Source organism: Grammomys surdaster, unplaced genomic scaffold, assembly GCF_004785775.1.
Source record: "Grammomys surdaster isolate TR1022 unplaced genomic scaffold, NIH_TR_1.0 126278, whole genome shotgun sequence".
In the NCBI taxonomy this organism is placed as follows: Eukaryota; Metazoa; Chordata; class Mammalia; order Rodentia; family Muridae; genus Grammomys; species Grammomys surdaster.
In genome coordinates, this window is record NW_021621078.1 from 34,377 (window position 1) to 62,020 (window position 27,644).

The window sequence follows — 27,644 nt, forward strand, 5'->3', positions numbered from 1 at the left end:
CCACTCCATCAACCATCCACAATCATGAGGACAGTTGACTGTTGGGTATGGGTGCTCAGCCACTTTCATCATCCTATGAGACAGTGAGGAAGCTGACAACACAGTCAGGAACTGACTCCTGCCATTGGACAGACACACATGAGGTTGCATAGTAGAAGAAACATCTTCTGTATGAGTTTGGATTCATAGAGAGAGCAGCCCTCAGGCCCCATTAAGCCTAGCCATCTGCATGGCCTCACCTAACTCAGGTGCCTCAAGAGACTCATCTGTCACTGATCTTCTAGTAGGGACATCTAAACCTGTCTTCCCAATGGAAAAATGAGATAATAATGCCCTAGATTCCAGAAATATTAAATGATATATTATGTATATATGTCATACACACATCTCTTTGGGACAGAATCCCACTTATGAGAAGTACAAAGAGTCACCAAAGTGTCCTGATTTATCATCTTTCCACTGGAGCCCTTGTGTATAGTTACTCCACGAGAAGCAACTCTAGAACAATGGTTTCTAAGTGTGGTCCCCAGGCCAACAGTTCCCTCCCAGACACCAATCCATTGAATCAGAACACCAAGGGAAACTGTTCTATCTCCATGGGTGGTACTTAAAAGCATTATTTTTTTGAGGAGCTTGTCATAGCAAAAGAAACTGAAGTCCAGAGTTTACAAAGGATGAACAGTACCTAGCAGAAGCCTCCCATGGCAGAACAAAAACAAACAAACAAACAAACAAACAAACAAAAAGCCTACCTACATGGAACTCAATAACCACACACACACACACACACACACACACACACACAAACACACACAGACCCTTCAACTGACCATGTAAAGGAGCCAACCTCTACCCTAGATATGAGCATGTTTGAGCTAAGCTGAGCTGTTCACTCCCATGCAAACGGATGCCCTTGAGCAAGGCTCTGTGTGGGGAGATTAAAAGTTTCATAAACCCGGCAGTGGTGGTGCACGCCTTTAATCCCAGCACTTGGGAGGCAGAGGCAGGCGGATTTCTGAGTTTGAGGCCAGCCTGGTCTACAGAGTGAGTTCCAGGACAGCCAGGGTTACACAGAGAAACCCTGTCTTGAAAAACAAAAAAACAAAACAAACAAACAAAAAAAAAGAGTTTCATGCTTGAGACTGACAGCATTACTCCCATTACAGCTGCTGAGGTAGCCACAGTCTTACCATAACAGCCAGTCAACTTGCAGCCTCTTTGCCAAATCACCACCAGCTTCCTGCGGTGACCCAACCCTTTCCAGACTTCACTGAGGAACTCGAGAGCCCTTCAGCAGTAATGTGCATCATGTTACCCTTTTCAGTAGGAGTCATCCACACCCACAAAGGCATTAGAATCCACTGTAGTGAGAGGACTTTAGCTAACGCACCCAGGAAGTCAATCATGGTAATGGCCAGTAGGCACAGTCTCCTCTCTTTAGGTGTTGGGAACCAACTTCCAGCTGGGAAAATTTGCTCTGCTGCCCAATCTCCCTAGATGAGCCAGTACAATGGCTCCCACCTGTCCCTGACTGGCTCTTACCACTTCCGTCATCTTGAGGCACAGTTTCTTATGTGCTGCGGTCAACATGGCCAGAGCTCCAGCTGCTGCATTCTGCAGTTTGTGGTCATCCTCCCCACAGAGCAGCACCACCAGCTTAAGACGGTCATTCCCATCGGCCAGGAACCTCTCCTGAACCTGTTCCAGGCAGATGTGTGACTCAGTGAAAGAAGCCCCAATGCCTGCACCTCCCAAGGAGGGACAGAGGCAGCTGAAGTTCCCTGACCCAGGATCTCTGAGTGATTTGCTTTGAGCTAGTCCTGCATAAAGCTCTTCCCTGATTGTCTCCATGAAGGGGGTACAACTCCTCACAGCCAAAAGACTAAGGCAGAAAAAAGGGCACCTCCCACCTCCCCTGTATTGTGTGGTCTGTCCCTTCTGTTTGCACCTCATCACTAGGAAAAATACAGCTTCTTTCTTGGGAAATACAGACTGCTTCCATGACAGTCCTGGGCCTTTGTGGTCTGCTGGGCAATGGGTTTGTGCGGAGATTTGCACAGGAGCAGGGGCAACTGGGGAGTCTGCTTGGTACTGGGAAGTGGTGTCCTATCTCCACTGGGTGAGACTAAAGTGTCCCAAACACCTGAAAACAGAAGCCCCGTGCCGCCTCCCAGCTCCCTGGCCTGTCACAGAAAGGTATTAAGACCACATAGCAGCTTGCTGCCATCCTTCAACACAAGACAGTAAAATCTAGTCAGTCAAGTTTAAGGGCATTCTATTGGACCAAATATCCAAAATGTGGATCTCTGAAAAAGAGTAACTGTCACAGATCCCCAGGTAAGGTCCTCCATCTGCATCTCCCCGGATCTGGAACAGTAGCCATCAGAGGAGAGGGGATGGAAGGAGAGGTCAGTATGGTCCTCTCTTGTGGGGACTAGCTGTCGCTGGAAGTAGCTGTGCCACCAAGGATGCAGCCCTCCATTCTCTTATACCTGTGCCCATGGTCTAGTTATCACAGATGGACCGGAAGCAGGGATAAGTTCTGTCACCAGCAGGCCATAGATTCTCCTTCTATGTTCATTCCCACTCACTAACGAGGCACTTCTTGAAGCCCTCAAAGACATGGGTTCCTAGTCATTGTGCAGACAAGCCACCAACTCAATGGTGCTCTGATGTGACCAGAAATGAACTTCTGCTCCTTAAAGACCACTGTGTAACTGATTCTATTGTTACAGCAACAGGCACTCCCCCAGGGAAGGCTGCCTCCTCTTTCACTTTGTCCTCTTTATACCCAACATCATCCCTGACTCCTTGGACACACCCCTTTTCTTCTCAGGTCCTAGCTCAGCCTTAGACCAGACCCCGGTGGACTCTAGTAACTCAGTCCCTGCTGACTTTCTCTAGCAAGCTTTCATAAGTTGGCTTTTTCCCTATGTGGTGATTAAAGTAAGAATGGACCCATAGACTTGTATATTTGAACACTTGACCCCAGTTGGTGGAACTGTTTGGGAAGGATTAGGAGGTGTGGCTTTGTAGAAGAGGTGTGTCACTGAGGGTGGCATAGAGGCTTCAAAGGACTCCTGTGATTCCCAGTGCTCTCCCTTTGCCTCATGATTGTGGATCAAGGTGTGAGTTCTCAGCTCTTCCTTCAGCTTGCCATCATGGCCTCTAATCCTCCAAAAATATACGCCAAATCAAACACTTTATTTTATAAGTTGCCTTGGTCCTGGTGTTTTATCACAGCAATAGTAAAGTAGGTAAGACACTCTGGTAGCAGGTGGGTGCCTAAGACTTGAATTAGAAATAATCTTGAGCCTCATAATGTCCAGAAGTGCCTCAGGCCTGGAACTGTCATGTCTTTGATATGCCCTGTGAGCACACTGATGTTTGGTCACCATGAGAAGAAGATAACCACTAGAGATTCATAATTTGTCCTGTTTCTTGACTCTGAAGCCTTATGGGCTTACCCTAATTCATTTTCACTGTGATTATTCAGTGGTCAGTGCAGCTTTAATACACTGCAGGCTCCATAATGCATTGCAAGTTCCATAGACCTGGTGACATTCATAGTGATGTTTTCTTTTCTTTCTTTTTTTTTTTCTTTCTTTTTTTTTTTGTTAAATATCATGAGTCATTTATTTGGGAGTCTTTCTGGAGACAACATTTAAACAGTGCATAAACCCCTTCTAATCTGTTGCAATGATTTCATCTGTGTTCCCACAACCAACACAGAGTGGAAGTTTTCATCCATTGCACAAAACAAAGAAACAAAGTAGAAAACAAACCCAATGAAATGAAATTATCCTTTCTAGATAGCTCCATCATGCAGTTTTACAACTTTAACAGAATGTTATACTATCTCTGTATTGGTCAAAATCAATCTGGTTCCTTGTTCAGACTCTAGATATATTATCTATGAATTAATTCATTTTTGGAAAGTGAAGCATGTTATTGTTGTTTTGGGGTCATAGTGAGGTTTTCTAAAGTGATTCAGAACTGTACCTTAGCATCTCTTCACTGTTCTGTGGACCTTTAATGACTACAAATGGTCTAGTCTCTTGACTTCCAAGAGCCCTGATCTCCCAGCTTGCCTTGCTATGACATTATTTAGGCTTAATCAATTTAGGGAAATGGCACCTTCCACCTCACTGAGACCACAACTCAACTTGGAATAGAATGCTATGAAGTGTTTCCTTAGGGCTCTCACATGGAAATGGGGCAATAATCGGATTGATCTGGGGACTCCTTGGGATTCTCTCACCAAAATGCTGTTTTAGTATCATCTCAGGACACCAGCCTCATCCCAGGCCCAATACTCATATCTTGGTCACCCCAACCCTCTGAAACCCCCCCTCACCTTAGTCACCCTGTCCTTCTGAAGCTCCAGCCTTACCTCCTTATTGAGAACCATGTTACACATGCATTCAGTGGCTGCCTGCCGTAGCTGGTCATGGTTCTCAAACATGTAGTTCTCAATGTCTGGCAAGGCCTTCTCCTTGAAGATCTTCTGCCTGGAATGGAGGGGAAAGATGAGGAAGAAGAGGCCCTGAGTCCCCAGCAGTGACCATATCAGGTTGGTCATGCAGGGTCATTCTTCCATCTTCATGAGGTCCCTTCCACATCCTCAGCCTGTACAGGACACTGAGCCCTCCTCCAGAAGGGGCACTGATGGATATAAGTTAAATGACATGACAACTGTCTACCAGGCACAGCAACGGGCTCTGGGATGAATGTGTCACCCCACTGGAGAGTCTCATTATTGAACAAGGAAATTCTCTCCCTTTTCCTGCTGTAGGTGAGATGGAGAGCTACCCTGTGACCATGAAAGAGAAGAAAAGTCCACCTGAAAGTTAAGACAACAGAAAGGAAGGGAGAGGAGGGAACTGGTTAACCAGTAATGGAGATAACTTTAACTTTATAATCTCTGCATCAAACCACACCTGACTGGTTTATCCCAAACTTAATTTGCATGAATAAATATGCTTCCCTCATGCAGGGAGCCGGTTAGACCAGGTTGTCTGCCACTTAAAATTACAACACAATACAGTCCATCATCCCTCTGCATCCAAGAAGGGATACCTACTAATCCTTCCATCCACCTGCCTATTCCTTCCTACTTTAAGAGGCAAGATACCTTGGATAAGTCAGCTTTATATAATCCCTGTGGGTTCTTATGTGATACCAGCTCAAACCTCACCTATTCTTGATTCATCTTTGATGTCATCTAAGCAGAGGCGTCAGTACATGATAAACACAAAATTTCAACCAAACACTCTATGGATGCCTCTATGTCCCTCTGCCCTCTCCACCTGCCCCACATACCTGAGTTTGTCACTTCGCCCAGACAGGTTAGTGAGTCCTAGGAGAGCCTCATAGTTCTGAAGCCCATCCCTCTGTGTGTCCAGGAGACTCACAAGGGGCCGTACCACCTCATATACCTGCAGGGAAGACACAGGTCAGGTGAGATACAGGTATTTCCCTGTCTCTTGCATCTGAAGCTTTGTTTCCAAAGCCCTTTCTTCTCACACTCTGTCTGGTTTAATCTGTGATCCCAAGAGGCTGGGTTGTTCCCTTTTACTGTGCAGATGAGGAAGCTGAGCTTCTGAGAGGACAATCATGCTCACTAGAGGTAGAGCCAGGCCTGGTGTCAGGTGTCCGAATCATTATCCTACCTCTGACAGCATCACGACCCCTTTTTAGCAGAGGAGATGAGGGGACAGCACCCTAAGAGCAGTGATAATTCCTTCATCACCCTTTCCTTTCTTCTCAAATACCCACCCGCTCCCCAGGGAAGGCGATGTCCGGATTGGAGACAGCAGCAATCTTGGCTAGCCCGTGAGCTGCCTTCACCTTGCCCACGTCTGTGCCCTCCAAAGCCAGGGGGATCAGGGCCTGCAAGAAAGAGCACAGTCACTAGCCACCAACAGACATCCAGAAGCCTCTCATTCCTCTGGCTCCAGCTGCCCTCCATCTGTCTGTCTGTCTGTCTGTCTGTCTGTCTCATCAGAGATCCACAGCATAATAAGACCCAGAGAACTGTTCCTTTCTAGACGAAGTCCCAAAGACTCATGTGTGCAAGGCTTGGTCTCCAGCCATCAGGGTGAGTGATTGGACTCTGAGGGCTCTAGGCTAACCCTCAGATTAATCCACTGATGAGCTCACCACTGAAGGGGCAGTTGGGATGAAAGGCCTGGTTGGAGGAAGTACTGGAGTACACTGGAGTGTGCCTTTAAAGGGTGTGTCTTGTTTCCCTTCCTCTTTTCCCCTCTCTGGCTCCTTCCTCTCATTCCTGACTCATGAAGTGAGTAACTTTGCTTGGCTTCACCCTCCACCATGAGGTTCTGCCTCATCACTCATCTACAGTGAGCCCACCATGGACTGGAACCTCTGAGAACATGAACCCAAACCAATCTTTCTTCCTCTAAAATTGTCATCTCAGATATTCATCACAGAGTCTAACCCAAACATGTATAAAGCAATTAAACACTTGTCAAGGGTTTACCACCCTGGTTCCCGGAGACTATCAAGGTCCCTACCTTCACTCCTCACTCCAAAATGAAAAAATAAATAATCAATAGGTTGACTTTTGCTAGGTGTGGTAGCACAGACCTAAAATCTCAGCTCCCAGGAGGATGAAGCAGGAAGATTACAACAATTTCAAGTCCAGCCTAGATTGCATACATGGCAAGAACTTGGCCAGTCAGGGCTACAGGCGGGACCCTGTCTCAAATAATAATAATAATAATAATAATAACAACAATAATAATGATAAATAGTAACTATGGTTTTTACATTTTGCTCAAGCTAAATATAACCCTACTGATTGATTATTGATTGATTGAGCAGCTACTGCAAATTGAATGTATCTAATCTACTTTCTATGACTGTCTGGAAAGTTAGACTGTGATTTCTCCTTTCCATTTTGCAGAAAAAGAAATTACAGTTTGGAGGGAGTTAAACGCCCAGGTTTGGACAGCTAAAAAGGAAAAGAGCAAACTCCCACTGCAAGAGAAGTGTTGATTTCTGTGGAGAAGCCCATGGTCTGCCTTCCAGCTGGAACAGCAGGGAGTGTGAATGGGATTCTAACGTAGATACCGGGACATTATCAAGTCAAGAAGGAACAAGTTTGGGCCAATGAATTAGATAGCGTAGATAACTAAGTAAGTGTATTTCATGAAGTTAGGGTGGTCTGAAACACATGATTTTAGAGTGAGGGAAGAGGGACTCACCTATATGCATGTGTATGTAGCATATACAGGCACATGTACACACACATAGACACACACACACACATGCACACACACGCACACAATGTGTGTGTAGGGTGTGTGTGTGTGCAAGCGCACGTGCGTGCACACACGTGCAAGTTCCCTCCCTTAGAAGGTGAACACATGCTTAGTTCACCTTGTAAGACAGCAGGACCTCATCTTGCCTAATTACCTTGCCACCACCTTGAGCTACAATGCTGCCCCGGTCCTTTGGGTTGTCACAGAGTGCCAGGAACACCCTGCAGAGTCAATGATAAGAGAGAACGAACATTCACAATTCCTGTATCGCATTTCCAGGAATCACACACAAGCCAGACAGAGCCAGGAAACCCCAGCACAGCAGCAGAAGCCTAGAAAGGCAGACTGCGTGCCTTTGCCTGGAATGAACCACCTTTAAAGGATACTGTTGTGGCCATAAGTGGGGGCAGGGAATAAGACCAAGCAAGGCTTCAAATATCCATCTCATTCCTATTTTTGGAGTCAACCAACAGCTCTCTGATACCCCCAATCCAGGAGAAACTCTCCATGTCTACCCCTATCCCTGGGTAGACAGGATCTAGCCTGTTCCTGGCCCTGGTCCCAGTTAATACCACCACCACTCATAACACCCAAGACATCCCACAGGAAAAACCAAACTATACTCTTCATCCCTCCATCCTTGATGCCTTTTCCTTCCCTTTTCTTCCTTCATGACTCTACCAGGAAGCCTTCCTGGATGCCCACCCACTTATCTTCTAGTCTAGGTGGTTGGGACCTACTGCCTGGACTCCAATCACTATGCTTCCCTGTCATGGCATTTACACTGTGCTATAACCTGCCTGCCTCCCTCTAGGTTGCCCTTCGTCTCTGAGGAAAAGGTAACTAAAAGGGACCTCCGGATGCAAGTTTTCACCTGTGGTGACCTGCCTTGTCATGTCTCTTCTCCATGCTCTCCATCCCCTAGGTTAGCCCCCACCCTCTACCTCCCAGTCTCCCAGCCCATCCTGATTGCACCTGGCCAGCAGCTCCTTGGTCTGGTCTGTGAGGATAGCACTGTCTGCCTTCACCATACAGGCCAGTGCGGATATGACGCCTGCCTTCAGGAGCCGTTTCACCCGCAAGTCTACGAAGTCCTTCTTGTCCTGGAGGGGACAAATGGATAAACATAGGGAAGGGACCAGTTGTCAGCCCCAGGCTGAGTCATTATGACAGACCCTTAGAGTGGAGAGTGGACGGGACTGAGGATATGGTGCATAATCTCTGGAAATGTGCTTAAGCCTCACACACAGCCATGGGGTGTGTATGTGTGCTACACCCCGGCCTGGATGAAACACAATCCGGCGTGTAAGAGTGGTGGACACCTGGGGACACAGCTCAGGGACGGATCACCCATCCAGCATGCCCATCACACTGATTCCTGTCCCCAAAAGAAATGAAGAAATCACAAAGAAAATAAAACCCATGAAGAGAATGAGCTGGTGACAAGAGCATGTTCCCCATGTCTGGCACAAAATGGCATGCAGACTCTGATTGTTGCAATAGAGGGGAGGAAGAAAGAAAAGAAGATTTTCTGTGAGTGACATAAGAAACCACATCAGCAGTCCTGTGGAGAAGGCGTCACTACATGGCTAAGTTCTCCTCTCTACTGTCCACCACCCCATTTTGTGACACAGGTATGGTTTTTATCATTTCCTAAAATCTAACCAATCTCCCTAGCTGGGAGTACTTTTCCATGTTCATTCATATGCAAATGACATGCAAATATATCCCTGTGTAGGAGTAATCACCTTACATACCTTTGTGTTAGGGGTTTTGTGACATTTGAGCATAGGAACCTGTGTTCCTCCTCAGCTCCTACTCAGTACTCATATCCCTAAGTCCAGGTGCCCCAGAAAAATCAAAATTCCATCACTAGGAGGCATGAAATGAAACACAAGTATCCATGAAATCAGCAACAAATGCTGCAAAATATTCATCTGGCTCCGTTTAATCAGATTACAAAATTGTCAGCCATTCTTCCCACCCAAGTCAGAAAATTAAAAGATAGAAATCATGAGCGCCATCTAGTGGGGAAAATCGACTATTGTCATCGTGAAACCGCACGGCGCATCTCAGCATCATTTCCTGACCACACAGCTCCTCACCTGAGCTGCCCTGTACCCACCTTGGGATGCTCCTCTGGCACATGTTGCTTGGAGAACTTGGCCAGCTGCACCAGCTCAGGGACGACCTCCTTGACATCATAGCTGTTGGTGCAGTTTACCAGGGTGTTGGCCACTGAGTACAAGATGGTCTTGTCACTGGTCTGGAAGCCCCAGGTTAGGGAAAACAAAAACAAAAACAAAAAACAGGGGCTGGAGAGATGGCTCAGTGGTTAAGAGCACTGACTGCACTTCCAGAGGTCCTGAGTTCAAATCCCAGCAACCACATGGTGGCTCACAACCATCTGTAATGAGATTTGATGCCCTCTTCTGGTGTGTCTGAAGACAACAACAGTGTATTCATATATAATAAATAAATAAAAAAAAAACAAAAAAAAAAAAACAAAAAACAGAAAGGAGTCACCAGAGTGGTAGATCAGTGGAAGTCTCTAATCTGATCCTAGTGGACCCCTTCCCACTTCCAGAAGAGTCCAGACACTGTCTGTGCTCCCTTGGGATCTCGCTGCCTAAGGGTTTCAGACAGACATGTTGTCCTATCATTTTGACAGGACCAGACAAGATGAGGAACATCCAGTAAAAGAGCCAATCCAGCCTTGCCAGGGAGGGGGAGCCAGGGGGAGCCCACAGCCAGCTGAGCCCTGAGCACCAGGGCCAGCAGACTGGCACCTTTCCTGAGCTTAGACATCTGAACCGCTCTTGCCTTGGCCAACTCGAACATGGCCTGCAGAGCAGGGATGTCCTGGACAAAGTCATCCTTCACATCGGCATCCAGCGTGAGGTAAGCCAGGCCCTCCACTGCCCAGCGCCGTGTCCGAGTGTCTATGGCGGTGTTACAGAGCCACCTGGAAGTGGAGAGTGGGGAAACCACTGGAGAAGGAAGCAGGGCTCTGACCAACAGTAACTCAGGATCAGGATAACAGGTAGCCAGTGAGGGGTCTTTTCCAGCCTGATATCACTGAAGCACACCCCAGAAATCCCTCCTAGAGGCCCATGAAGATGCAGAGGTTCCAGGAGGCACAACTCTTACTTTCGACACTGCTTGGCTAGCTTCTCCGTCGACCCTTCAGCGAACTGTCTGAGGCCATAGTCGGAGCCCCCAGCTGAGCCAAGCTTACAGAGCCCCTGTGGAGAAAGGATACCGAAGGATCAGCAACACTGAGGCCTGAGTCAGGGCCTGTGGTCAACACTGTCCCCTTTTCTTCGCCTGGACACACCTCTGTGCCATGCCACCTCTCCTGAGATGCCCTCCCCGATTCCCTGATATGGGCAGATGACCACAAAGCCTTAGGCCCTCACCATTTTTTGACTTCTTTGATGTTTTGAAAAAAATCTGCACAAGAGAATCATACCAAATATCTGCAGCCACTGTGAGAGACCTCGAGATGGTGTGAGAAAGCAAAGAAGTCACACCACGTGGGCAACAAATTCAGGCATACAAAGTCTAACCCGGGGGGAAAATGGACCCTTGTCAGGAAAAGAGAGATGTCTTCTGAGGCAGGAAAGCTATCATGCCCATGGTAAAAAGTTTCTAAAAACTTGACATGAGGGCCAGGCATAGTGGTACACATCCTTAATCACAGCACACAGGTGGCAGAAGCAGGTGGATCCCTGGGAGTTCAACGCCAACCTGGTCTACAGAGTGAGTTCCAGGCCAGCCAAGGCTACACAGTGAGACTCTGTCTCAAAAACAAAACAAACAAGCAAAACATTGACTGACATGAGGGTCTGTGGAGAAGGCTCACTGAGTGAAGCACTGACTATGTTAGTATGAGGATCTGGGTTTGGATCCCCAGAACTATGTGAAGCTAGACATAACATAGGTCTATAATGCTAACCGTTCCTTCACTGAGGCCAGCCAGTCTGGTTATACAATGACAAACAACTATAGGCCCTTTGTCAAACAAGGTAAAAATCAACAGTCAACACCAAGAGTGTCTACTGATCTCCAGACATGTGCTATGACATGTACACACACACACACACACAGAGTTTTTTTTTTTAATTATATGAGCCAGCATAGTGGTGCAGGCCTATAATCCCAGCTCACAGGGGACAGAATAATAATAATAATAAGTTGAAGGCCAGACTGGCCTACATAGTATGTTTGAGGCCAGCTTGGAATCTAGAATAAAACTAAAAAACAAAAATCAAAACAAACAAATAAACAAAACTGTCTGGAGCTATGGCCTTTAATTTTAGCATTTGAGAAGCTGAGGCAGGAGGATTGCAAATTTCTAGGTCAGTTTGAGACACATTATCACAATAAGCTACAACCTATCTTTAAAAACAGAACTGCAACAACAAAAACTATCATCAGTATGGACTGAAGGGATGGCTCTGTGGTTAAGAGCACTGACTGCTCTTCCAGAGGTCCTGAGTTCAATTCCCAGCAACCACATGATGGCTCACAACCATCTGTAATGGGATATGATGCCCTCTTCTGGTATGTCTGAAGACAGCTACAGTGCACTCATATACATAAAATAAATAATTTAAAAAAAAAAACTATCAATGTGAATTCAAGTCCAGGTCAACGAATCAAATCTTCTCTGTAATTTTTTTATGAGGTAAAGAAAGGAAATAATTCAGTAAGGCAAAAATAGTAAAAATGAAATGTCTAACGGTTAAAGAAACACATTTGTTGGTGTCTGCTCTGAAAGTACTTCCTGGACAGTGTCTATGTTTGTCTCTTTACAGTATGGAGGAGAATTTCCTAGTGCTAAACTCAGGGTCATCCTCCTGACTCTGTTCCCACAGCCCTGTCTATCACTTTGTCTGCAGGGTCACATGGATAGACCTGGGTAGGAGGATTCCTAGTACCTGCCCCCATACTGGCTGGTTTTATGTTTACTTGACACAAACAAGAGTCCTCAGAGAGGAAGGAGCCTCAATTGAGAAAAATGTCTCCAAATATCCAGCTGTAAGCATTTTCTTAATTAGTGATCACTGGAAGAGGTCTCAGTCAGTCCGTTGTGGGAGGTACTGCCTTCAATGATATGGAAGTGTAAGCCGAATTAACCCTTTCCTTCCTAATTTGATTTTTGATCATGGTGTTTCAGCACAACAATAATAACACTAAGAACACCTCCCTGTGGTGGTTTGAATATGTTTGGCCTATGGGAAGTGGCACTATTAGGAGATGTGGCCTTGTTGGAAGAAGTATGTCGCTGTGTAGGTGGGCTTTGAGGTCTCCCAGTACTCAGGCTCCACCCAGTGCAGAAGGAAGCCTCCTCCTAGCTACCTGTGGATCAAGATATAGAACTCTTAGCTCCTCCAGCACCATGTCTGCCTGCATGCTGCCATGCTTCCCACCATAACGGACTGAATCTCTAAAACTGTAAGCCAGGTCCCATTAAATGTTGTCCTTTATAAGAATTGCCTTGATCACAGAGTCTCTTCACAGCCATGGAAACCCTAAGACACACCCTCCTCAAGGATGGAGGTCATGTTTCATTCATCCTAGTATCCCTGGCACTTGGCACCCAGTCCACTCACCACTAGCGTGCGGATCTTGATCTTCTCATTCTTTGTGGTCTTGTAGATCTGCTTGAGGAGCGTCACGCCGTTGGTGATAATGAAGGTGGCCCGGCTGAGCTTAGTGGAGGCGTGGATGAGAGCCTCCACAGCCACCAGCTGGTCCGCCTCGCGCTCCGAGCCACACAGAGCCACCATCATCTCCATCACACCTTTCATACCCAGCAGCTGATTGCCCAGGTCAAAGGGCCCCTGCAAGACGCCCGACACTGTCTGGATGGCATTTACATTCTTGTCCATGTCCTGGGGATCAAACTTGCTCCTAAAACAGAGGACAAGGGTGGTCAAGAGAATCAACCTAAGGAGGTGCAAAGTATGGAGTGGGGGAAGGTTTAAATTTGCCTTCCCTCGTGAGCTGTGTGGCACTGGGCAATTCACTGAACCTTTCTGAATCTCAGCTTTTTGGTCTATAAATAGAGAGCATAGTGCTATTATTTCTTAAGGACACATGATATCACGGCTGCTCACACGGTATGTCCCCCTGGCAGCATGTTGACCTTCAGGATTGACCTGCAGGAAGTTGAATTATTGAGCAGAGAAGGAAGAAGCACTGAACAATGCATTGGCCTGCCATGCAGTCACCCCAAAGTTTCTCCCTTGATGAGCTGGAGCACCCTTAAATGTCATTTCAAATTGGGGTGAGTGAAAAATCATGAGATGTTGGTTACACTGGGAAGGGCAGGAGAGCCCCATCAGCTTGGGCAAGGACCAATAAGAGACCTCGGCTGATGCCATCAGCCAACAACAGCTCTAGCCTTCCCAACTTGGGGAGACAGTACATAACCACAGCCACAGACAGGCCCAGTGAGGCACCTGAGGAGCTGCCCTCTGTTAGGTGAGGGTGCGGAATTCAATTTGGGATCTCATGAGATGAGACAGTGAGGGAAACACACAAAAGTAGAAAAAAAATAACCCAAGGGCATAAATGGGGACCAGGGTGCACACAGAACCCCAGAGTTAAAAACAGTGGATGTGTCCTACAGACACCAGTGCAAGCAGAATAGCCACCTGACAACTGCCTTGTCCCTGTAGTCCCAGCTGGTCAACAAGCTGCCTTCTGCTGAGCTCAGAAACATTGACCCATCAGGACCAGACGCTCTACAAGCACAAAAGTCCTCATGTCCATGGAGGACCTACATGAGAACTTTGGACAGCAGCTCTTCCTGTATCTGCCAGCCCGTTCATTTGTTTAGGGAGCCACTGCCTGAGCAAGGCTTGCTCGGAGCTTCATCTCCCAGTTAGCTGAAGCTTGCATCTCAATAAAAAACTTTTGCCTGTAGCTCTCTAGGTCCAGACTTCTTTCTAAGGATTATAGAGCTAAGACTCAAGCTGCAAGGACAGAGGGACTCCTGAAGTTAGTAGGATGAGCTGAAGCTCTTGTAGGCAGCTTCAGCCATGAAGAGCTTTAAAAGCCAAAGTCAGGGTTAGCAGGATAGGACTGGACGGGAGCAGGCGTGCCTGAGAGCTCAGGATAGTTCTTCATTTGGCAGTTAAAAAACTTAAATACATAGGTGATAGGGATGTATGAATTTGCTGGACATGATGGCCCGCACCTTTTATCCCAGCACTCGGTGGATAGAGGCACTTGATATCTGTGAGTTCGAGGCCAGACTAGTCTACATAGAAAGTTCTATGCCAGTAGAAGCTACAGAGTGAGACTTTTTCAAATAAATAAATAAATAAATAAATAAATAAATAAATAAATTTGTCATACGAAATCCCTGGCCCTTTACAAAACCAGTGTGCCACCCTAGGAAGAGAGAAAGGACACAGAGGGAAGGTGATATTTTTGCCCACCTAGAACCCATCCAGAGTGCAGCTTCCGAAGCCACACTCCAGGTTCTGAGGCATGGGTAGTGTTCCAGAAATCTGAACAGTGTATTGGAATCACTTAACAGTCAAAAAGCTGCACCAAAGGAATGGTGGGGGACAGGAAAAGAGAAAGGAAGATTCATCAGTAGCTGACGGAGAGGAACAACAGACCTCTGTCAGTAGCCAGGACCAGTGCACCAGCATAGGAATGCAGCCTCCTTAGAAATGTCTTCTAATCCCAGTCAAACAAGCTGGCAAACCATCGGGTGACTGCAGCCTAGACCAGCGTGACTGTGACTTGCTGGGAGACCCCAAGCTAGAATCACCCAGCTACATGGCTCCTAGATACCCATCCTACCGAGAGGTAATAAATTGTTATCATTTCTGTAAGTTACAGAAGGTGAGGGTGACTGCCTACACAGCCATAGGTGGCTGTCGCCTCCTGGGAACTCACGTGATGTACTCCTCGCAGATCTTGCGGAAGTGGTCTCGCTCTGGGTCACAGCGCAGGTCATCATAGAGTTTGTTGATGAGGATGGAGGCCAGCATGCGGGTGTTGTCAGTCAGCGGGAGGCATGAGGGCAGGTCTGGAACCTGCCCCACCACCTTCAGGATCTTCCTCAGACCTATGGTGATGGCAGCAAGAGTGAGACTCCTGAGGGTCTCTGTCTCCCTCAAAAATGTCTCATCACTGGTCCCCACAAACTGTGGCTGCAGACAGTACATGGCCTCTCCAGAGTTTAGGGGACTGGAGAGGGGACAAGAGGGGACCTTTCATCTGACTCTTCACCTGTGGAGCAAGCTACCTGTTGCATGGCCAATATTGCCACCATACTTAAACACAACAGTAGTTCATCTCAGTTCATGGGTTGGATCTGACCTTCCTTTTATTTTTTTCTTTTTTTTTTTTTTTCTTTTTTTTTTTTTTTTTTTTGTCGAGACGGGGTTTCTCTGTGTAGCCCTGGCTGTCCTGGGACTCACTCTGTAGACCAGGCTGGCCTCCAACTCAGAAATCTACCTACCTCTACCTCCCAAGTGCTGGGATTAAAGGCGTGCGCCACCACTGCCCGGCCTGACCTTCCTAATATATGACTTCATGCTATCTTTTCCCCAGGTATCAGTATTATTATCATTTACAAAGGTGAAAAAACATGACCTATTTTATAGACTGGAGGAGTCTGTCAGAGGACATACAGAAACAGCCTAGCGCCCATCCAGAGGCATACTCACTCTTCAAATGTCTATCATTTCTTTAGGAGTTATTAATCATTATCTCTTTTCATTATCTTATGGAAGAACCTTCAGTGGCTTCTTCCACCAGACTAAATTCAAGGCTCACATGTTTGTTGAGCAAGTAGATTAACAAATAAGGGAGCCCCTTATCTGCCCTACCTTCAACCTGGTGTGGGAAATGAGCACATAAACACGGCAGGAAAGTTCTGTGGGTATTGAATGCTAACAATGCAAGTGAGGCTGACGGCTTCAACAGAGCTACAAGCTGGGGATTCAGACAGAGCTCAGTGACAGGCCGTGCTTACCTAGTATGTAAAAGGCCCTGGTTTGATCCTCATTTCCCTAAAAGGTGAGTGGACAGGTACAGAATCAGATGGAAGGCCAGGCCTCTTGCTCCCTCTCCAGATTGCACTGAGCATTTCCTTAGTGCCAAGAGGCTTGGGTTTGTCCCCTGATCCAGGCCTAACAACCATCCTACTGCTTAGCAACCAGTTCCATCTTTCGGATGTGAAGAAGCCAAGGATGCTATTCATAATCTTGTAGCCAGCCAAGTGACATACAGAGAGGACACCTTCCCTGTAAGGTCTGTTGTCAAGCCCACTGTGTTAACTGTCATGCCATAAAGTCTCTGGGACATCTAATGTCGGAGGTAGCTTGGAGGTAGAGAGACCTTTGTAAAACTGTGAAAGGACAGCATAGTTTCTGTTTGAGCACCGGCTAGAGATGACTGGAGACCCAACAGGTTTGAGACCCCACAGGTTTCCCTGCAAGGGATGGCAAGCATCTCGCCATGCTCCCAGACTCTAGGCTCCGACTTGAGGCTGCAGACCACCATGGATCCGTGGCTTTCAGTCACGTAGGACAACACACCTACTAGCCCCCCAACCCCCATGACTACAGGCCACAGAGCCTCAAGACAGCTCTCTATATTAATGAGATACTCAAAGGCCAGAGGGCGTAGCCAATTAAACATTCCTTCTCAGACCCTCCTCCTTGAAAAAGGTATTTAACCTCAGGCCCACCATGAGAATACCAAGGTACAGCTTCATCTATTTTCCGTCATGACAATAAATATCTTAAAACCATGGATTATCTCTCTTTTTTGGGACCCACCATGGGGAACCATGGAGAAGGCCTTCAACTAATGGGCCGTGTATAATCTCCTGTGGAGGAATACTCCACGTTCTTGCCATGGACAGAGGTCCAACACCTCAAGCAGCCAAGCCAGTCACCGAGATCTGCTGCCCCTGTCAAGCGAGTCACCATGATCCCAAGACCCTCAGAGCCCCCCCCCCTTTGGCTGCGAGCCACTAACTGTATGCCCCCACCATCTCGGCCCTTCCACAGCCTCTCAGCGGTGCCTGGGAGCCTGAGGGCCCGAGAACCAGCCTATCAGCCCGGGGATCCCCAACCCAAGAGCCCTGGCCCCTACAGGGCCACAGACTGTATTCTTCTACCCCGGGAATGGAGCCCTGCGGCTTCTCATAGCCCGAAGTCTGTAGCATAGAGTGAACACAGTCAATTCTTGCTCCTCTGTCCCCACAATAGGTCCTAGCCGTGTCGAGACAAACTCGGGACCCACGGACCCACACACATGCCACTAACCCACAGACCTTGAGTGACACCCATCAGAGGAAGGAAGAAGGGTCGAGGCAAATGTAGGAGGGACAGAGATCTGGTTGCTGGGAGGGAGCCGAAAATGATTGACAGCAACGTTACACTGCCTATATTTTACCACTTCAAGGAAAACCTCCACTTCCTCTCTATTCCTCTTGGCACACCTGATGCCAGCTGAGTATCCTACAACTCAACTCTGACACTTCCTGTGGTTGGCATATGCTCCTCAGACTGAGGGCTCAGTCCCACAATGAAGATGGCCTTCACTGCAGATGGTCCTAGTTTTCTCCTATCATCTACCCAGCATGCCTACAAACAGAGGCCCTTGCCCTTGTCAGGCCAATAATATGTGAGAACGGCTCACAGAACTCAGAAGAGCAGTTTACTTACTACACTATCAGTTCATAGAAAGGATGAGGCAGGAAGGGCTGGATGGAGGCGGGGTGCAGGGTGAGGTGTACGGAAAGGGCGCTGAGCTCCAGAGTCTTCAGGTGCTGCCTTCCCAGAGCTCATTTGTGTCCATCACCCCCCGAAGCTCTGAGCACCCTCAGTTAGGGATGGGCTTGTATTTTACTTTGTTGAAACAGAAGCTTCATGATGTAGACATGATTAATTATGTCACTGTCTGCTAGTGATGACCTCAGTCTCAAGCTCTCACCCTGACGTCAAAGGTAGGGACGGGAGATGCTGATGAGCAGAGTAAGAAGTTCCCAATCTCTAATCACATGGCTAGCTTCCCTGAAACCTCCTTCTATTCCTTCCAAGCTCTTCACAGGCACCTCAGCCGCTAGTCTCATTAGCTTATAAAGGATGCTTAGTGAAAAACACGACAGTTGTATGAGCTATGTGCCAGAAGAGTGCAGAGGCCAAACACGTAGTTATTATGTCACAAACTCACACACAAAAAAGGGTTTGGTAAGGTAGGACCCGATGAGCCAACCCAGACACTGAGGCCTGCCTTGCAAAGACTCCCCATGATGCACCTGCTCCACCCACCCCAAATCCACCTCTGACTGTTCCCTTCCCCCCTGCCTAGGGATCCCACCCACTTCTCTCCTCCTAGAACACTCAGGACCTCCTCCTTGTAAGCCAGGAGCTTACTTCTGCTTGATTCCTCTCCCAGCACCTTTATTGGTCCTGTGCGAGTTACACACATGCCTCATGCTGCGGCTTTGTGCTGGCCTACTGGAGCTTCTAAATCCACTTGGTTCACCTGAGAGCTATTCCATTTAGTGCCTTCCAACCAAGGAAGAGAATAAGAAATGTCCCCCCTAACTCCCCACCTACTCCATTCCATAAACCACATATTTAATCCTACTGCGGAGAAGAAAGAGGCCAGTGACGTTTGGCTTTCAGAATACATACGGGGACCAGAACTGGGGTAGGGGAGCATGACAGCAGTCCTTAGGCACCCTGGTCAAGTGTTAAAGTCTAAGTACTTGTATGTGCACGGTGTTGGATAGGTGTATGGGGTCTGCGTGGTTGATAGTCCTGTTTGTTACAAACACTTAATCCTGTCTTTTAGGTAGATCCATCCAATCCAATGTTTTGGAGTGCTAACTACTTCCTGGGTATGTTCTTGCCCTTAATTCAGAGCCTTGACCTACCAGTTTCAAGAGACCCTGGGGCACCCTACTACACAAATGCCTGCTATTCCTTTCAGCTGGGACTGAAGACACTCCCCAGACAACATCTCCCTATTCTTTCTACACAGAGATGAGTATCTGAGCCTACCCCAATGGAATGACTGAACCCCAAGTCCCTTCATCCCCCCCCCTCACCATTATCTACAACATAGATGGTGCGTGAGTTGTCGTGAATGGACAGGTCCTTCCTGGGGACATTCTTATTGAGCAGGTTCAGAGCCTGGTCTCTGCCTTGCCCAGACACCTTCTTACTGACCAGCATGTCCAGCAGGTGGCTGGTGATCTGCTTCAGGTCCTTCTTGGCATCTGGGGAACAGAAAAGAAGAGCAAATGAAGAGAGAAAATTTCATGTGGAGAGGATCAAGAATGGCAGAAACATCTAGAAGGATTCTGGAAGGACTGAAGCCCCTGTTTTCTGAGTGTTAATAGTTCAAATATGAAACATTTTCCTGCAGAAGTGCTTATCAGTTGAGGGTGTTGAAAACATTCCAGGAACTCTAGGAGGTGAAAGGAAGTCATTCAGGGCAGATCCTTAAGTGAGGATTCTTGAGGTGTTTCTTGTTCTAGGTGGTGTCTCCCATCTCTCTTCTTCCTTCCTTCCTTCCTTCCTTCCTTCCTTCCTTCCTTCCTTCCCTCCTTCCTTCCCTCCTTCCTTCCTTCTTTTTATCCTCTTCTTCCTCTTCCTCCTCCTTCTCCTCCTCCTCTTCCTTTTTCCCTTCTTCCTCTTCCTCCTCCCTCTCCCTCTCCTCTTCCTATTCATCATGAAGTAAGAAGCCTCCTCCTTTGCCTGCTCCCACAACACGATGTCTGATGCTCGGCCCAAGTGTATGATGCCAAGCAACCATAGATAAGCCCTCTGAGTGTTCAAGCAAAATTGATCCTTCCTGAAGCTGTTGTCTGTTGCAGGGTCATACAAAAGTAACTGGTACAGTGAGCATGTGAACTTCCCAAGACAGTGTTGTCCATCTCATACATCTTCCCCACAAAATAAAGAAATCTCCAAGCAACACCCCAAGGGTCACTCTGGCCACTGAGCATGGTCTCATCCCACAGCCCTTTGTCTTCAAACAACTCCTGTTCTTGGAAATCCCCTTATTGCCAGGCAATGACTGACTAGCAGTGATCCAAGAACATTTTGTATGGTTTTAATAAGTTTTGTTTTGTTTTGTTTTGTTTTGTTTTGTTTTGTTTTTCAAGCCTGGGCTTCTTTGTGTAGTCATGGTCATTCTAGAACTTGCTCTGTAAACCAATCTGGTCTTGGACTCAGAGATTTACCTGTCTCTCCCTCCTGAGTGCCAGGGCATGTGCCACCATCGCCCAGCTAATGAACTTATTTTTTTAAATGTCTTCCAGGGATCTGGAGACATGATTCAGTGGTTAAAAGCACTGGATGTTTTTACAGAGAAACCAAGGGTTCAATTCCCAGTACCAACATGTTGACTCACAGCCATCTGTAACTCCAGTCTCAGGGGATCCAATGCCCCCTTCTGACCTCCACAGGCACTGGGCACACACATGGTGCACAAACATACATGCAGCCAAAGCATTCATACACATAAAATAAAATAAATAAATCTAAAAAATAAAATAAATAAAATACAAGAAGTAAATTCATTCCTCCTTCAGACACTTCATTTTACAGATCCAGACATGCTGGGGACTGGACCCCAGCCTCTGTCTGTGATACCAGGACTCCACCTAGTGGTGGAAGTTAAAAGGCAAGTGCTTTTTCCTGACTCTGCTCTGACTTCCTGAAACCTAGAGATGTTAGTGATTCTAGAATGGAAAACAAAGGTCAGACAGGAAGTAAAGGTCTCTACACTATGTCAGACCAGGGAGGGAGAAAAAAACAGGGGACTATGCCATGTAGGAAAGGGGAGGCTTAAGTTGACGCTGGAGATTGTCTTCAGATAGACAGGTCATGAAGTAGGGGCCTTATTCTTGTCTTAAGTGGTCCCTCTCCCACTAGCTCTGGGTTGGTCATGTGACTTGAGGGTACAATCAGAGGATTACTAAGTGCTTACTCCCTGGACTGGTCTATTTATAACTTAGCTATCAAATCATATAGAAATCCAAGCTAGCCACTAGAGAGGCCATAGGAAAAAAGAACCAAAGTTTCTGAGCAAGCTCTCCAACTAAACAACAACAACCCTCCAAGCAAAGCCATCTTGGACCTTCTAAAAAGTCTGGCTCAGAAAAGATAAGCAACTCCTTAGCTATTACAATAGGGCCAATCAAGAACCCAGACCTCTGCTGAGCAATGGAAGAACAGACCTTTAATCCCAGCACTCAAGAGGCAGTGGCAGATGGATCTTTGTGAGTTTGAGGCCAGCTTGGTCTACACAGTGAGTTCCAGGACAGTTGAGGCTATATAGTGTCTCAATTCCCCCAAAAAGAAAAGAAATATAAAATTAATTGATTATGTAAAGTTATTGGGATAATTTTTTAAGAATATTAAATGGGCCGGGCGGTGGTGGCACACGCCTTTAATCCCAGCACTTGGGAGACAGAGGCAGGCGGATTTCTGAGTTCGAGGCCAGCCTGATCTACCAAGTGAGTTCCAAGACAGCCAGGGCTACACAGAGAAACCCTGTTTCAAAAAAAAAAAAATATTACATTACATGGGCTGGATATGGTGGTACACACCTGTAATCCCAGTACTTGGGAGGCTGAGAATGGAAGATGGGGAGTTCAAGGCCAGCATGGACTACATGGACAGACCCTATGTAAGAAGAAAGGAAGAATAATACTAAACAGAGTGTGTATGTCAGTTACTTTTCTTGTAATGGAGTCAGAACACCTGGCAAGGAAACTGGAACGAAGGGTTATATTTTGGTTTGATGCAGCTCATGATGGGAGGGCATTATAAAGCGTCTCACAGCTGTGGCGGTGGAAGTGTAGGATGGCTTCCTCATATCTAAGTAGATCAGAACACAGGAGAAAGGCCGGGCAGTGGTGGGGTACACCTTTAATCCCAACACTTGGGAGGGACCCAACACTTGGGAGGCAGAGGCGGGTGGATTTTTTAGTTCGAGGCCAGCCTGGTCTACAGAGTGAGTTCCAGGACAGCCAGGGCTACACAGAGAAACCCTGTCTCGGAAAATAAATAAATAAATAAATAAATAAATAAATAGAAATAAATAAAAATAAATAAAAGAACACACGAGAAAGACAGAGAGACAGCTAGAAAACCTCAACTCCCCACCTCCTTGAACCACTTCCTTCACTGAGGCTCCTTTAAAGTGTCTGTAACTTCCCAAAACAGCTCCACCAACTGCAGACCAACTGTGCAAACACACAAGCCACTGGTTGACACTTCACACTCCAACCACAATGCAGATGACATTGATCTCACTCAGGAAGACAATTTAACAATACCTAGAGCAGGATTCCAATATTTTTGTTGTTGTTGTTTTGTTTTGTTTTGTTTTGTTTTGTTTTGTTTTTCAAGACAGGGTTTCTTTGTGTAGCCCTGGCTGTCTTGGAACTCGCTTTGTAGACCAGGTTTGCCTTGAACTCAGAGAGCCTCCTGCCTCTGCCTCCCAAGTGCTGGGGTTAAAGGCGTGCGCCACCACTACTGGGCTCAGATTTCCAATTTTAAATTGATATTTATGTAAACATATTTATATGACTAAGAAAAGCCAGGAGGGATCCAGTGGGTTATCTGAATGAGTACAGAGTTTGTTTGGGGGAGTATTTTTCTTCCTTACAGATTTCTGTATCTTTCTAAATCTCCCCAGTGAGCTCCTATTATGCTGTCATGAAATATGAATAACCTAACTTTACCATTTTAACTGTTTTTAAGTTTAAAATTGAGTGGCATTGAACACAGTCACACTGATAATGAGCCATCGCCACCATGGCTCCTTCCAGGCTGAAAAGCTGACAGCCCTGTACTCCGAAGCTTATGCCACTTTCTTTCTTTTTTCTTTCTTTCTTTTTTTTTTTTTTTTTGTTTGTTTTTTGTTTTTTTTTTTCGAGACAGGGTTTCTCTGTATAGCCCTGGCTGTCCTGGAACTCACTCTGTCGACCAGGCTGACCTCGAACTCAGAAATCCACCTGCCTCTGCCTCCCGCTGGGATTAAAGGCGTGCGCGACCATTTTCATTGTTATAACCCCAGCACACATCAAACCAGGCTCCGGTGCACACTGGAATGGGGAGTGTAAGGTGGTGACTGGCTCTGCCTTGGAGTCCACATGAACCAGAGCAGAAGAATATCTCCTACCTAGAACCAGAGCCTCCTCCTTCCCACGATGCTCTCTCTTGTCCTCCCCAGACAGGGAGTCAATGATGGCCTGGAGTAGGTTGCAGACAGCCAGGGACATCTCTTCATTCTCCAGGGCCATGAGGCTGCAGATTCTGTCTATGCGGACTGCATGCAGGATGGCTGTGGCCTAGACCCCAGCAGAAACAGAGTCAGCAACCCTGCCCCTCTCATCAATTCGGCTTCCGGGTTAAGAGGTAGTGACCTTCGTGCTATTGGGAAGCGGGGCCCACAGGCTGGGAAGCCTTCTCCAGAAGACTCTGAGCTATGTTAGCCCATGCTGGAGTCCTGGGGGCATTGAGTCCATGCCCGTGACAGGAGCTCAGTGAGATGTAAGTGTAGAAGACACACTGAACTCGAAGGCTGAATATGAAGAAATACGCATTACAATGCTTTTGCATTTTCCTATAATCAACTTTCAACAACACCTCTGCTTCATCGAGCCCACTTGAGGTTGCAATGAAAGGGTCCAGAGCACACTCTAAGCCATGATTCACCTGAGCCAGACTGAGAGACAAGAGACCCTTGAGGCTCTGTCTCAAGTTCTATTTATGCCAACCACAGTCTGACCACGTGACACCCTCCGGTTCCTTGGACCAGCTGCCATCCGCACCACCTATCCCAAGCCCGAGGCCCTCACCCTTGCTCTGTGGCCACTGCACAGGCCAGACAGGGTCCTCACGGCAGCCAGCACCAGCTCAGGCCGCTTCGTGTCCATAAGCTGCAGCAGCAGAGCCACTCCATTGCTCTGGAAGATCCTCTCAGCCCCCGCTTCTTCACGGCCCAGGACAATGAGGTTGTTGGCAGCCTGAGGGAGAAGCAATGGAGGTTGTCAGGAAGTCAGAGGCAGGCTTTGACCGTGAATCCAGTGCAGGGGCCAGACTGTATCTTCGGAACGTTGGTATATTCTCCCCTCCTGGTTGCCTGCAGAAAATAGTCTCCTCTTGACTGCCAGTAGGACACATACCCCGGTTGCAGGTAATATTTAAAACACGGTGCCCTGTCCAGCTTGATCTCATGCAGCCGCCATTTTCCCGCAGCTCCAGCTCTGGACCAAGGCTCTGGCTATCTAAGAGTACCCGCCCGAGCATCCACAAGACGGCAGCATGGGGGATGGCTCTGCCAATCCCCCACGCTGCATCCACAAAGCTCGGCTGAACCCCAGACAATACCCGCCATCCCCACGGTACCCGATAGAAACGAGACTCAAAGCTTAAAGGTAATCTAATTGAACCCTCCTCTTCGCTCGTCCCCCTTCTTTCCTCCCGACTCCTCACTCCGCCCACCTCTCATACAGCCCAATTGCCGAGCTTTATACAAATGTAGTGGGAAAATACCCTGCTACATCCCCCTTCTGCTGCCTATGGATCGAGACATAGAACTCACAGCTCCTTCTCCGGTACCATGTCTGTCTGCACACTGCCATATTTCCTGCCATGATGATAATGGACTAAACCACTGAAACTGTAAGCCATCCCGCCAATGAAATGTTGTCCTTTACAAGAGTTGCCTTGGTCATGGTGTCTCTTCACAGCAATGGAAACCCTAACTAAGACAGTAGGTAAGTGGCTGAGACTTCAGGCCAATGTGACCTGAACATTGCTGTAAGCTTAGGACTTTGTGCTGTTCCAAACAAAGCTGCTTTATCCATGACAACTCATTAGGTCCTCAGAGAAGTTGTAAAGTACATTTTTGTATCATGTGAATTCACTGACCACAAAATGAATACACTGCCCTTCCTTGGTCATTGGCACCCAAGTTCTGACATAAATAAATGCAAAACATTTCAGTGTTCACCCGGAGACTGGAGAGAAGCATGAGACAGATCAAACAGTGTGGTTAAGATGACTGTTACCAGTGCATATGTCAATATTTCAGCATGACCTCATTGCAGTGTTTCTAAATAAAACAAAGCATTGTTTGAATGTGTCAGTGTTTCTTAGGATCAAAATTGTAGTAAGGCAAGTTAGATGTTCCTTGTAGGTACAAAACTTAAGGAAATTACAAAAGGCTCAATATCCAGATAAGTAGTGTTTAATGAAATACTTTTTAATCAAAATCAAGGCCAACATTTCAATAAACAAAATATCTAACTTTAAACAAAGATGTCATCTGACCCTGCTGTTGAATTCGCCACAGTGGCTTCACCCCAGTCTTTACCCCTCTTATGGTTAATGCCGGTTTCTTTCTTTCTTATTCTCTTTAAGTTCTATTTTTTATAATTTATTTATTATGGGGGAATGTATAAGTTAAAGAGACCCCACTGAACTTGGTTCTCTTCTTCCACATGGGAATCAAACTCAGGTTGTCAGACTTGACAAGAGGCACCTTTACCCTCTGGCCGTCTCACTGGCCACCTCAGGTAGCCTAGACTGGCCTCAGAGGCCAGGTAGCAGAGGCTGGCCTTGAACACTTACTTGATCCTCCTACCTCCACATTCTACATGTTAGGGTTAAAGTCATATGCCTGACTCAAACTTAATGCCTTTTGCTCTCTGAGAGGTTTGAAGTCTCCCTAAGACACTCTCTTCTCCTTTTATGGAATTACTGTAGAAAATTAAAATGCCAAAAAACAGAAGCAAGTCTCGAGTGACGCTCTCCGATGGGATTCTGCAAGGTGAGTGTGCTCTATGGCTACGCTGCCCCTCTTGCTCGTACCTGTGGCTTCAGCACACTTAACGTTTGTTCAGGGGAACCCGGGAACACATTTCCTATTTATTTCACGTTTTACGTGGGTTTATCTTGGTCTTACTGTGTAGCCTAGGCTGACCTTAAATTCATGATCAATCCAACTGAGGTAGGCTCCACTGTGCCTGGATGTTCTCACTCTAGTGTGTGTACTGTATGTACAAAATATGTAACTATGGCCACAGGTGGCTGTTGTAGTGCTGTTTTCTAATGAGATTAACTGCAAGCCAAGGTTTTTCCATATTCGTGGTTACTCCCTCTTACCTCCCAGGCTAAGGAAGCCTTTAATGGGCGCCGCGTGGAGAGAGCGGCCTCTGCTGGCAAGAATGATGCATCACTCACCTTCTCCCGCTTATCAGCCTCACTGTTTTCGTTCAGAAGGATTTCAAACATCGTCTGTACCCTGGAGTCTGTAGAAAACTGAACACGGAGCTGAGGAGAGAGAGCCCTAAGTGAAGTAGGCAGCTGGAGCACACCTATTCTTCATATATTCAACTCAAAAAAAAGATATAATCTGGACCCTAGGGCATCCGTTCATTTTTGAACAAAAGGAGGGAGTGTGTGTGTATGTGTATGTGTTTGTGTGTGTGTGTGTGTGTGTGTGTGTGAGAGAGAGAGAGAGAGAGACAGAGACAGAGACAGAGAGAGACAGAGAGAGACACAGAGACACACACACAGAGAGAGAGAGAGAGAGACAGAGACAGAGAGACAGAGACAGAGAGAGACACAGAGAGACACAGAGACACACACACACACACACACAGAGAGAGAGAGAGAGAGAGAGAGAGAGAGAGATCTCAGCTGGTTAAGGCTTTTGCAAAGCAAGCCCTGAGTTCTAAGTTGATTCTAAAAACCCTCAAAGATGAGAGGAGAAAACCAACCTCCACCTCCTCTGACCCCACACCCCTCATAATAATAGTGATGATGATGCTAATAATAATAATTGTAACATTAATTGAATGACCACTTTATGCCAGGCACTGTTCTAGACGCTACAGATAGAAAGATGGACAAGGAGCAGGAATAGTGCCGCATGCCTTTAATCCCAACACTCAGGAGGCAGAGGCAAACAGATCCCTGTGAGTTCAAGGCCAGCCTAGACTACACAGTGAGCTCCAGGACAGCCAGAGCTACACAGAGAGACCCTCCCAAACAAGAATCTCATAAGCAATCAACTATTAGATGTTGAATTGGAGATTAAGTTAGAAATTTATCTTCAGGCTAATAAACCAGAAGTGGATTCCAGACATCTCACCAGGTGAGTGGAAACCATTCTGTTTGGGGATCTAGACCCTCACACATCCCACCCTGGGCTACTCTGAATCTTTCATAAGATGGTCTAAGTGATCGTCTGGCCAGCTTCCTCCGTGCCTCCTACAGCTCAGAGCTGTTGCTCCTCTCTCCTGCTTGTCTGGGCTCATCTGCTTGGGTTGACAGGCTC

General features: G+C 46.9%; 1 protein-coding gene across 3 annotated transcripts in view; it reads right to left on the reverse strand.

Annotated features, from left to right (window-relative positions):
- Window positions 1-27,644, reverse strand: part of Unc45b (unc-45 myosin chaperone B) — a 32,033-nt gene that overhangs the window by 1,703 nt on the left and 2,686 nt on the right. Inside the window, exons 5-19 of one of the 3 annotated variants that reach the window (XM_028759385.1) lie at window positions 26,546-26,635; window positions 24,157-24,324; window positions 23,478-23,646; window positions 19,387-19,557; window positions 15,210-15,381; window positions 12,905-13,205; window positions 10,437-10,531; window positions 10,110-10,251; window positions 9,412-9,552; window positions 8,262-8,389; window positions 7,441-7,507; window positions 5,779-5,892; window positions 5,323-5,438; window positions 4,394-4,511; window positions 1,543-1,698 (exon numbers count right to left, since the gene is read on the reverse strand). In XM_028759385.1, the coding sequence (XP_028615218.1) occupies window positions 1,543-1,698; window positions 4,394-4,511; window positions 5,323-5,438; window positions 5,779-5,892; window positions 7,441-7,507; window positions 8,262-8,389; window positions 9,412-9,552; window positions 10,110-10,251; window positions 10,437-10,531; window positions 12,905-13,205; window positions 15,210-15,381; window positions 19,387-19,557; window positions 23,478-23,646; window positions 24,157-24,324; window positions 26,546-26,635 (2,148 nt within the window). Of the gene's footprint in view, window positions 1-1,542; window positions 1,699-4,393; window positions 4,512-5,322; window positions 5,439-5,778; window positions 5,893-7,440; window positions 7,508-8,261; window positions 8,390-9,411; window positions 9,553-10,103; window positions 10,252-10,436; window positions 10,532-12,904; window positions 13,206-15,209; window positions 15,382-19,386; window positions 19,558-23,477; window positions 23,647-24,156; window positions 24,325-26,545; window positions 26,636-27,644 lie in introns of all 3 variants that reach the window. The other 2 variants (XM_028759386.1, XM_028759387.1) reach the window with 2 other exon arrangements.